We start from the raw sequence: 12,586 nt of genomic DNA on the forward strand, positions 1-12,586 counted from the left end.
TTATAGAGTTCTATACTTTGCATTGTTTAGAAATGCATTTTGATGCAAAAATAGATAGATAGATAGATAGATAGATAGATAGATAGATAGATAGATAGATAGATAGATAGATAGATAGATACAATGATGTTCTATTAACTTTTTGTATGAATTAAAGTAATACTTAAAAGTCGTCCCTGATGTTGGGTCTTTATCCTCAATTATTCTTTTACCGTGATTTTTGATAATGTTTGCTAATCTTTAAAATCAGAAACAGTATTCAGTTTTACTGAGCCTGACATCATCAGCTAATATAATGCTAGTGCAGCTCCACCCACCACCATTGTAGTTCAGCCAATTAGTCGTGTGTATTTGACTATTGGACCTAATAGAGAACAGACAGTATACAAAGAGTGTACGAAAGGTCCAAGAACTGAAGTTATGCAGTTAAAAAACAAATAGAAAAAAAACTAAGCTCCTTTAGAAACAGCTAGCAGCATTATATGCATGACTTCAAAATAAATCTTTCCCATATTATCTAGCTATGAGTGGTAAAAAATCCTGGCTTGCTGATTTTAACATTTATTTTATGGTAACACAAGCAATCTAGAACATTTCAATTATAGTTAATGTGGGCAGTGGCACACAAGGTACTAAACCATGAAAGCCCTGCTTACAAAGGGATGGATGGGAACCTTAGCTTTTGTTGTGTTTTTTTTGCCTTTATAGACAGATCCAGGCACCTGCTCCACTTAGTGCCTGACACTTACCATAGTCCTAATTTGCATCCAGTTATGCACTCATTAGACTGTACTGTGTCATTTGCATGTCATTATACACACACACACACACACACACACACACACACACAGTTGGATACCATTTTTTTCTGCACTTTTTAGTATGTTGGCATATAATGCTACATGGTTATGTGAACTGGTACTTAGCTACAGACTCTGAATGCACTGTGGTCTTCACAATTTGGCTATGTATACCAGCACTGGCAGTTTCTTTACATTTGTTTTACCATAGCTAAAGGAAGTTATCTTGCCATCCTGCATAGAACTGTAGGTAAGAGACATTGGGCTATGGTGGGTATTAAGATGTGATTACCTTTATCCATTACCCTACAACTCTATCCACAAATATCCCTACATTTAACCACCTTAACCTAAACAAATGGCTCAAGGATCCTGTAAACCCTTACCTTTATTACTACTCCTAATTATACTTATCATTCCCTATCTACTTACTCTCTACGAACACCATAGATTCCTAGGACTGCATACCCACATCACACACACCTCTGTCCTTACCCCAGCTCCACTCATAGTGTTAGCAACCTCCCCAGCTCAGCTAAGTACTCAGCAGCCATATTTCATAGACTCCATCACATCTCTCAATGTAACCCACTAGCTAGAAAAAATAAGAACCTAATTTTTAAACTTCTACAACTCATCCTAAACGTTCAGGTCCACTCCCTGTTAGATGGTGATATACACCCTAACCCAGGTCCTACCACTATCACAGCTACACAGCCTGATACACCAACAAATTCAATCACACAGACACTTGCCAAGCCCCCCAACTCTCTCCTGATAGCTCATCTTAATATTCGTAGCATCAATAACAAAATAGCTCACCTGCATGCCCTTATTGATGTTTATTCCTTTGACATCCTCTGTCTGTCTGAAACATGGCTTAATCCATCAATACAAGACAGTGCAGTTCTACCCCTGGCTATAATATCATAAGACGTGACTGTAACACTAAAAAAGGAGGAGGCGTAGCCATACTTTATAAGAATGGATTACAAGTTACCTTGTTAGACTCCAAACCTCCACTTTGCAACAATGCAGAAATTCTTCTAACTAAGGTTCAGCTTAACAAAAGCAAAGCCATATATCTATCATGTGTCTATCTTCCCCCAGGCAATAACATCAACACATTAGAGGCTATCCTCAGCTGGCTCTCAAGTAACTACCCCCAAGAAACCATTATACTTGGAGATTTTAACATTAACTGGAACTCCTGTATATCTGAGCAGTCTTCTACTCATATCAACTTATATGGTTTTACCCAAACTATAACATCCCCAACCCGCACCAATAAAACTAACAACAAAACTAGTACCCTTGACTGGATACTCACTAATACCCCCCAACTAAACTATAAAACAGGCACCCTCCCTGAGGACATAAGTGAGCACTTGCCTACCTATTTAATCAGAACAAAAACTGTCATCCTAAACTCTGCCATCTGTAGAACTATTTGCACTACCAAAAATTTTAACCCTGCTCACTTTCAAGCTGAACTAGTCACCTGTGACTGGTCACCCCTGAAATACCTCCCAATAGATAATGCTGTGAAATACTTTAACTCTAAATTTCTAACCATTTTAGACAGCCATGCCCCATTATGCAAAGTAAGAATTAGAACCAAACCGGCACCATGGCTCACCAAAACAACCAAACAAAAAATCCTCCAAAGAAATAAACAATGGGCCAAATGGCACTCAACAAAAAGCTCCTCAGACCACCTGCAATTCAGACAGCTAAGAAATGAAACAAAAAAAGCCATATTAGCCGATAAAAGAAACTACTACTACCAACTACAACAAACCAACCAAAATAATCCCCCAAAATTCTGGCGAGGTATCAATAACCTCCTACACCCTGGATGCTCAAGTACTCCCTCTCCCTCTGGCTCTGATCACAACAATCCCATCCAAATAGCTGACTCATTTAATACTTTTTTCATTGAAACCATACAATCCCTAGCCAACCAGCTATCCCCTAGCATCCCAGGCTCTGCCACAACATTTACCAATAATTCTCATCAATTTCATTTTCAGCCAGTGCCCACTTCACTTACCTGTAACCTCATACAGAAACTTAAACCCACTACTCTCTCTGCTGATAAATTACCTGCAGAATACCTGCAAAATGCTGCTAAAGTCATAGCCTACCCCATATTCATCCTCATTAACAGAACTATTTCTGAAGGATCTATTCCCCATAATCTGGAAAGTCTCTCACATAATTCCCTGCATAAGGGCGGTAACTCCAAATAGTTGTCCAATTATAGGCCCATAGCTATTCTATCGCCTTTGGCAAAAATAATGGAGAAATGTATACACATACAACTGTTAACCTACCTACTCGATCACAATTTATTAGCACCCTGTCAACATGGCTTTAGACCATTTCATAGCACCACCTCTGCTCTCTTATCCTTCACTAACCGTATTAACAGCAATCGTAATATTGATACTCTATCCTCAGCTGTTTTTATTGACCTGTCCAAAGCATTTGACATGGTGAATCACCACCTCCTTATAGACACACTCAAAAACCTGTCATTGGACAACCATACTATACAGTGGTTCCAATCATACCTACATAACAGGCAACAGGCTGTACTATGGGAAAATACATTATCTTCCCACGTCCCAGTCACTCTAGGGGTCCCGCAAGGATCTATATTAGGCCCATTACTCTTCTCCATCTTTACAAATGACCTTCATTCTGTAATTCCTCAAGCTGATTGTATCCAATACGCTGACGACTCCACACTCATATGCGCTGCTGCTTCTCAATCAGAACTTCAGTCACTAACCCAAATGACCTTTAGTACAGTTGAAAACTGGCTCCTACAAAGACGTCTTATCCTTGACCCCAAAAAAACAAAAATGCTACTATTTACCCCCACCCGCAGAACCTCCCCACTTAATTTTACTATTACTTCAAATGATGGAACTATAATATCTCCTGAACCAACCACCAAACTACTCGGGGTACTAATAGATAACAACTTGTCCTTTGAACCTCACATTAACAACACCATAAAAATAGTAAACAAGAAACTAGGTTCCCTCTATAGAATAAAACCCTTTCTTACACCTCCAGCCGGGGTTACTATTGCTCGTACCCACCTCATCTCTACCTTGCTCTATGCCTCCCCTGTCTATACCAAAATATGTAGAAGTAATCTGAGTAAACTTACATCCTCCTACAACAATATTGCCAGATTTGCAGCTGGGTCCTCCTATAGAACTCATCACTGTATCAATCTTAATCAGTTAGGATGGTTAGAGCTGCCAAATTTAATACTTTTCAATCGATTAATAGTAGCCCATAAGATCCTGTATTTACCTCAAAATACACCCATACTTACATCCCTAGTCATCCCCTATAATAACCTCAAGACCTTACGCTCAGCTAATAACCTACTTGTACAAATATCAAAGTCCAACAACTTAGCTGGTGACACCTTGTTCTCCAATACAGTAGGTAAAGCCTGGAACATCCTCCCAAGCCAGCTAACCTCAATATCCTCTGTCAGTTTATTTAAAAGCAAGCTTAAACCCTACCTCAAATCACACTGGCTATGCCCCTGTGTTAACCCAGACTAAGTACCTAACTATTAACTAGACTCCCACAATTCCTAGCCTATCATGATCTTGTGTTGTCTCACTACTTTTTAGTGAGCTTAACCTTCCTTAGGATTTTTTCTCATGTAAATAAGTATATACTGTGGAATGATCAAACACCTTCATATAGTATCACAACCTATGTGTTAAATAACACTAGAAATCCATCCTTGCTTGCTGTTCTTCTATACTCTATCTATTTATCTCTAGTGTCTTTCTTTCTTAGGTTTTTGTGAGACCTTAGTATCTCATCATAAATTACTAGGTGTATCTAATTTTGTAATATGTTATAAAGATTTGTACTACACCATTTCTAATACAAATGTATTAGTCTTATTCATCTATTCTTAGATAAATTTTTTCCTTTTTCCTACTGAAATATAAAATATATAATCTTAGGCTTGTACTATAATTGTTAAAACTTACGTACCAAATCATACTGTTATTGTCTTTGTCTTGACCTTTTATGTTGTTGTAATTTGTGGAGCTTTTCTCCCCGGGCCTCCACTGAAAATGGACATATATCCAGCTGGACTAGCCCGGTCAACAAATGTAAAATAAAATAAAAAATAAAATAAAAATAAAATTTGGAGGTCCCTTCATTGTTACAGCTTGTGTGAAAAATTATATTTAGATCTATGTTATAGTACAGTCTGATGATGAAAGTTGTGAAAAATAGTCAGACTGAACAGCACTGTGAAGTATTGGTATTATTTAGGGCTGGCATTGTTTTGTCTTTCCATTTATATAGAAGTAAATGCAGGCCTTTCTGTGCATTAGAATGTGTGTCCAAATCCCTAAACAATAACCCTGCAAAAGTAAAATGACATTATCATTATTTATGGAGGATAGGGTCCTGTATTGTTTTTTACTGTCTGTGTAACAGTTTAAGGAGTTGTTTGCTTTTTCCCTCTCTGACGTAGAACTGTGGTGTGTACAATCTTCGCTCACATGCTGCCTTGTTTTATCTGGTTATGCAAGAGCAGTTAGTGTACCTGAAGTACAGTGTGGTGCAGGGTAACTGGTGATATTCAGAAAAGTAAGCTGAAGGTAAAGCTGCGGAGGAAAAAAAAAAAAAGAGTTGTGGCAATGGCCTTCTGTAAGGATATCCTTTTGTACAAAATGCACCAGAGTTCATAAGCTCTTTTTAAACATCAGTTTATTGTGTTTTCAGTAGTCAGACATATGCTTCCAAGTGAAATGCACATAGTTCCTGAAATTCAAGTATATAACCTAAGCCAGCAATCAAGATTTATGGATGATTTAAATGTAAATGAGCTCATCTACTTCAGGGTCACTGTCACTGTATCCTAACAGATAGTGAAGTAGCAGTGGTGAAAACAAAAGCCACACGAAACACATGGGATGCTTACTTTTTAAGTATGGTGTCTACTGAATAGGATCAGTGTATCCAGAAGTACAATTGCCTTATGGTAATTATAAAATTATAAAAGTTTAGAATATACAAGTCAACTGGGCCCAGTGGTCATTTAGGCCATTGGGCCTCTGAACCAGTGGCTATTTACATGTTGCTAGTACCCATCCTGAGACCTTACCTCCCATTGCAGACATGCATAAAAATTCAGGCATTTCTGGAAATTGATACCACATTTCTTGTGGATCTTGTGTATGTGTATATATATATATATATATATATATATATATATATATATATATATATATATATACACATATACATATATATTGCAGAGGCATAATACAAGACTCATTGCTATTTGGATTGTTTTATGTGTCACACTGTATTAGTGGTGATGTTAGCACCATACCTCTCAAGTGTACCTCATTATGAGAAACAGTCCTCATTTTGGGTCTTAAAAAGTCCATGTTCCTCAAAGTTCCACATTGAAAGAGTCTGTCATGCATTCAGTGTTAGGAATATTTTTAATTGACGTCCATGGTAATAGTTGTTGTGTCTTTCGGTTTTTCCCAGTTAGGGGTCACCACAGCGGAACTCTGGTCCGCTAATGATTGGCAGTAGATTTTACGTACCAAGTTGCCAGCCCTGATGCACAAACTTCAACGAAGGTATGCCCATTCACGCATGTCTCCACGCAGAAGACGCTCTAGCTGAGAATCAAACCGGACTGCGTCTTACTGTGAGGCGACATAGTACTGAATCATATTATTTCATCATAAGAACTTTTTATAAGTATAAAGTAACACATTTTAACCGTCCTGTGACCTTCATAGTTGGAGTTGTTAGTAAGCTGTTAGAAGGTGTTCCACATTTTGTCCACTTGTTCCACATTTTGAGAGGGCTGGCAGTGTTCTACATTTAGGAGATGGAAGGTTGAGAGCTATGGTTATCACACACACTCACACACACACACACACACACACACACACACACACACACGCACGCACATACACACACACACACACACACACACACACACACACACACACACACACACACACACATACACACACACACACACACACACACACACACACAAACACACACACACACACACACGCGCACACACACACACACACACACAGTATATGGCATATGTCTGTGTTATGGTAGTTAACATGTCTGTATTTGTTTAATGTTAACCCTATAACTGTGAGTGTTAACAGCACTTAAACAGATAGGTTTATTGCTTAGATGCATTTGCATTTGAGAATGTTCATAAGGAACAAAAATCAGTGTGCACATAATGTCTAATCATTTTAGAGACAATATAAACAATTGTTTATATGTGTTCTGTGCAGCACATCCCTTCTGATAGCATGTTAAAATATAAAATTGATCTCTTCACTGTTTTGTAATACTTTTGTTGTAGTTTTGCAGTAAAAAAACATAAGTGATTTTCTTCATGACTTGTACACTCTACCTTTAACAGTATGCATAATGTAAAATAAATGAACAATTTTTCACAGAGCAGTTTGGCATTTACTTGTTTTGGGATTTTACTAGGTTTATGGAAAATCTGCAGACTGAAGTTCTTGAAATTGAATTCCTCTCTTACTCCAAGGGGTTGATTACAATTAGTGAAGAAGACTTTGCACGCATTCTCTTGAGATATACAAATTTGGAGAACATTTCAAGCTATCTGGAAAACCTCCGTCAAAGACTTCCTGAAGAAAAGGTATTTTTATACAAGTTCTGTGGCACATTAACATTTGGACAGATAAGTTTCCCAAGTTAAATAATTCTTGCTGCATTACACATTTTGTGATTTCTGAAGGGAAGCTTCACATTCAACCAAGGAAAGTGAACTGCTGTTGAGTACAAATATTTTAAAAACCACTTTGTCACATACTTTAAATTACCTCTTTCTCTTTGCAAGCTTTGAGTGTCACATTCAACACTATGTTTGAAAAAACAATTATAAACTAAATTCCTGTGATCACACTCAGCCAGCTTCTTAATAGCGCTAATAGTCAGTGTTGGATGGACAGCTTTTGGTGAGTGAATGGATCTTATCAGTTGTGAAGAAATGTTTTCAAAGAGCTCAGCCATTTAGTAAGATAAAGAGACTTATATTTCTTTTAGGTTCATTTGTTAAGTAACAGATGTGTTGTCAGCAGGCTACCTGAGCAATAAAGAAATTTAGTGGTAGCTGAATGCATCAGTGCAAACCAATAGGGCTGGTGTTACCAGTAAACCTTCAGACATGGGATGTTTTGGATATAGTCCTCTTTGTTTGTATTTATGTAGGGATCAGGTTAATCTCCCTTTAAAAATATGCAAACAGTCTGACATTGTTTAAAGGCTACTCTTTGGCAGTGTTGACAATTAGATTTGTGAAGCTAGCAAACACTGCATACTTTTCTTCCGCAGCTCTGTAAAACTGTATTTGCAGCCAGATTGAACTGTGTAGAATTTGATAACTAGTGCAGACCTCTCCTTTTAATTTTAAATTATATTAGTCATTGTTTGATTGATCCTGAACACCGTTTTCACTTTTAGTATATATGTTATTTGGGAATTTGTTAATTTTGTTTTTCTGAAATTGTCCTTGCTGTTGTCTGTTATGAAGTAAAGTCCTTTTCATATCTTGGCATCTTATGTTTGAGCCAAACGTCTTCTGAAAGGAGTCCTACCTGTAATTCATTGTTTTAAAGTTATCAGGGTGCTTTTAGTAGTTCGGCGCATGATTCCTTCAGAGTACATTTGCTTACTGTGTGAGTTTGAGCAAATCAGTTAACCAGACAGTGACCCTAGAACGAGTCTAAAAAAGGTCCTTGTGAGTAAGTGCTCTACACTGGTTTACAAATTCAAATAAATAACTAAAAAGTAATCAATCATCTCCATCCTTCTGTCTTCCATACTAATTACTTATTTATGCAGATTATAATGAGGGTTTTACTTGACTATTTCTTTGTTTGTTGTCTATTTGTTTATCTGTTCATTTATTTATTGACAAGGTAAGAAAGATGACTGTTGTAGCACCAACATTTTTTCAGCCTTGGCCTGAGACAAAGGTTCAGACTTTCTATGGTACTAAATAACACAGTTTATTCAGTACACAGAGAAAGAAAAGCTGTTAAACATCAAAAAGGTGTACATGATTATAACTGATTGCAAGAAAGTACTTTCCAATTAAGGGTGGCACAGCTGTACAATCTTTCTTGCCAGTGAGAGCTGGGATAGGCTTTGGTTCCTTATTGATCCAAAACTGGATTAGACTAATGAATGGACAGTGAATTAATTCACAAACCAGATCCCAGATATGTAATAGTTATTTAATTATTTATCCCAACCCCCCCCCTTCCTTTTTTAGATCCAAGTTGCTGTTTCCCATTGATTTCAGTGGCTACATTAAATATATCACTATTTTACTCAACAGGGCTTTAGGTAGTTTCTGTAGACTTTATGAATAAACCTCTTCATGGGTGGTTGTCTATTCTAATACAGAGATGCTGTATAATCTTCTTTGTGTAAAGTCAGCAAGTATTCCTGATGAAAATTAATCGAGTTGAGAGGATTATGTTATGCTTTGGAAGTTTTGTGAATCAGCTTTTTTTTAGTTAGCTTAACCTTAAGATGGGGAGATAGAAGTGGATCTCTTTTGCATAATGCCATTTTTTGATTGGCTTGTTAAGATCTATGTTTTTATTTGGATTGATATCATAGGTTCATTGATTGGTACTATGCTAACTGCCCTTGTAAACCATTTTAAGCCTAGCCAATTATCCCATGTGAGAATCAAACCCTGTACCTTAAGTCTGTAAAGTAAACACCTTAACCATTATGACAACCTCCCACCTTTAAGTGGACAATGTTGTTTTTTGACCGGGACTGTATGTGTGTAACACACACACTCATTATTAGGATAAATGTGATTTTCTTTTTGTTTTACACATTGTTTTTCTTCTTGTTAGTATGACCCTGCTGCTTGTGTATATACACACAAACACACACACACACACACACACACACACACACACACACACACACACACACACACACACACACGCACATATATATTATATATATTTTATATGGTTTACTATCATTTGATTGAACTGCATTTGACTGAAAATCAAATGTTTGGAAGAAAGTAACTGGAAAGTAATTGACTGAAAACCCTTGTGATTGAAAAGCAATTGACTGAAGACCCACTCGACTGAAACCGATTTGATTGAAAACCCATTTGAATGAAACCTACTTCTCTGAATTACAAATCACTGAAAATATTCAATGCAAGAAAATAGAACATAAAATAATGTTTTTATTTATTTATTTATTTGGCATTTATTTGCCAGGAAAATCCAACTGGGTCATTAGGTACCCATTTTCAGCAGAGGCTTGGGGAAAAAGCGCCTGATACATATGGTTAGCAGAATGAAAAACTAGATAGACATAATAAAGTCATAACAGGGTAGCCGCGGTGGTGCAGCGGATAGCGTTGTCGCCTCACAACAAGGGGTTCTCCAGTTCGATCCTTGGCTGGGGTGCCTTCTGTGCAGAGTCTGCATGTCCTCCCTGTGGCCGCATGGGTTCCCTCCCACATCCTAAAGACATGCTGTAAGTGGATTGGACACTCTAAAAATTGGCCCTAGGTGTGTGCCTTCTGTGGAAGGTTGGGTGCCAGGCTGGCAACTCGACACTGTAAAACTCCACTGCCAATCATGAGTGGGCAGGTGATCCACTGTGGCAACCCCTAACTGGGAAAAGCCGAAAGAAGAAGAAAGAATTCAAGCACAAATATGAAAACAATACATTAGTTTGCCAAAATAAAAAACTCAACCTGCCTAATAAAGTCATAGTGTTCAAGCATATGGAAAGCTATGGAAAACCTGATGATAAGAAGATGTGACATTATTTACATAGTAGATGATTATCATAATGATTATTAATATTCTAGAGGTCGTGGAATATGGTAACAAGTTATATTGGTGAAGTCGTAGGATAGTACGAGTAGAGAAGGGTAGAGTGTGATACAGGGGAGAGTAGGAATAGATGTGGAAAAGGTATGAGTGTAACCTTAGGGGAGTATGTATAGAGAAAGGAAGGGTAGGGTAAGTTGGTGGTGGGGACAGAGAGTAGAGGTAGAAAAAGTTATAAGAATACCTTAGCCTGGGCTCATACAGGAGCAAATCCAAGATTTCTTGAAGTATTCTTTTATAGAGGCTTTGAAGAAGTGCAGGTTAGTAGCAATTTTGATAGTTAAAGGAAGAGAGTTCCATAGTTTTGCCACAGAGCAGAAGTAAAAGCATAGGCCTGGGTTTTTGTTAGATTTATAAGTTGTGAGAGATATTTGCCTTCAGATCTAAGTTATTTATGTGGGATATAAAAGTTGATAGAAAAAAAAAACATCATACACAGTGAATCACTGTTGGTGCACAAAAACAAACATCTATAAATTGAGGGGGGTGACATGACAAGGAATTTGTCAATCCATGCATAATCTTCTAGACTCACTTCCCTAGCAAATTATATCCTCATAATAGGTTCATAGGTGTTTACTAGGCTAATGACTACAAGGGCCCTTTTAAGCCTAGTCATGCATCCCAAATCTCTGGCAAGTTCTGATACCCTTGATAAGTGTAAGCATGGGCCTGGGAGATGAACAATTTACAGGTTACCTGTTTGCATTAGAGACATAGGTACAAAACCAGGGAAAAATTTCTGGTTTCCCATCCAATTGTCCAAGTATCACTTGAGTTGGGTGAGGGAGGATCTCTGCTTAACATGGATGGGGAGCCTGTTCCATAGACGAGGTAGTCTTTGGGATACATACCTATCTCTCCAGCAGGTCCTATTTATATCACAGGCAAGGTTTAAGTCTTTAGAATAGGTAATTCTGGCACTGTTTGTTTTGTGGATATGCAGGAGGTCCATCAGAGATGGGTCTGACAATGTCCTGTATGCCAGGCATAGATTTTCCCTCAAAAGCCTGTAGGAGACAGAATACAGGGATAGAATCTTGAGGCGGTCTGCATAGGATATATTACTTATACCCTGTATTCTTTTAGTGAGGAACCTCTGTGGACGTTCCAGTTGTTGGATGTGCCTGGTTAGATACATACCAAAGGGGCATTGTGCTCAATGATAGGTCTGGTGAATGCCAAATACACTGGAACAATGACTTCCTTGGACTTAGATGCCATACCTTTGTTTATAAGTTGCGCAACATAGAACGATTTCCTCACCACTGTAGACACATGATGATCAAAGGCTAGATTACTGTCTATGTGTGCCCCTAAGTCCCTGACTACTGGGTCAACTCTAAGGTGTGTGTTGTCAATATTATAATCACTAGGGATGGATGACTTCCAAAGGATACTATTATGCATTTCCATGGCTCTGACACCAGTTGTTTGTCTGCATCAGCCCCTCCTGGAGAACATTTGTATCAGTGTGAGATTCAATGACTGCTCCTAATTTGCAATCATCTGCAAATTTAGTCAGCCAGAGACCACTGACATTGGCCTTGACTTCTGAGAAGTAAATGCCAAAAAGGAGCATCCAAGGACTGATCCCTGAGGGACTCCACTTGTGACTGGCCTCTTTGTAGAGGTGGACTCCCCAATTCTAACTTCCTGAGTCCTGTCTGTGAGCCAGTTGGCTATCCACCGGGTGACATATGGGTTTGTACCTAACCTCTTGAGTTTGTCAACAATGCCCGAGTGGGGTATTGTGTCAAATGCCTTGGCCAGGTTAAGGTAGACAGTGTGAATGATTTTGTGATCATCCAT

At 38.1% G+C, this 12,586-nt stretch overlaps 1 protein-coding gene across 2 annotated transcripts in view; it reads left to right on the top strand.

Annotated features, from left to right (window-relative positions):
- Window positions 1–12,586, top strand: part of MICU3 (mitochondrial calcium uptake family member 3) — a 1,861,160-nt gene that overhangs the window by 1,405,005 nt on the left and 443,569 nt on the right. For both annotated transcript variants that reach the window (XM_044062504.1, XM_044062503.1), the window contains exon 9: window positions 7,356–7,527. In XM_044062504.1, the coding sequence (XP_043918439.1) occupies window positions 7,356–7,527 (172 nt within the window). The remainder of the gene's footprint in view (window positions 1–7,355; window positions 7,528–12,586) is intronic.

Source organism: Protopterus annectens, chromosome 2.part1 (genome assembly GCF_019279795.1).
Source record: "Protopterus annectens isolate FY-2018-M chromosome 2.part1, PAN1.0, whole genome shotgun sequence".
In the NCBI taxonomy this organism is placed as follows: Eukaryota; Metazoa; Chordata; order Ceratodontiformes; family Protopteridae; genus Protopterus; species Protopterus annectens.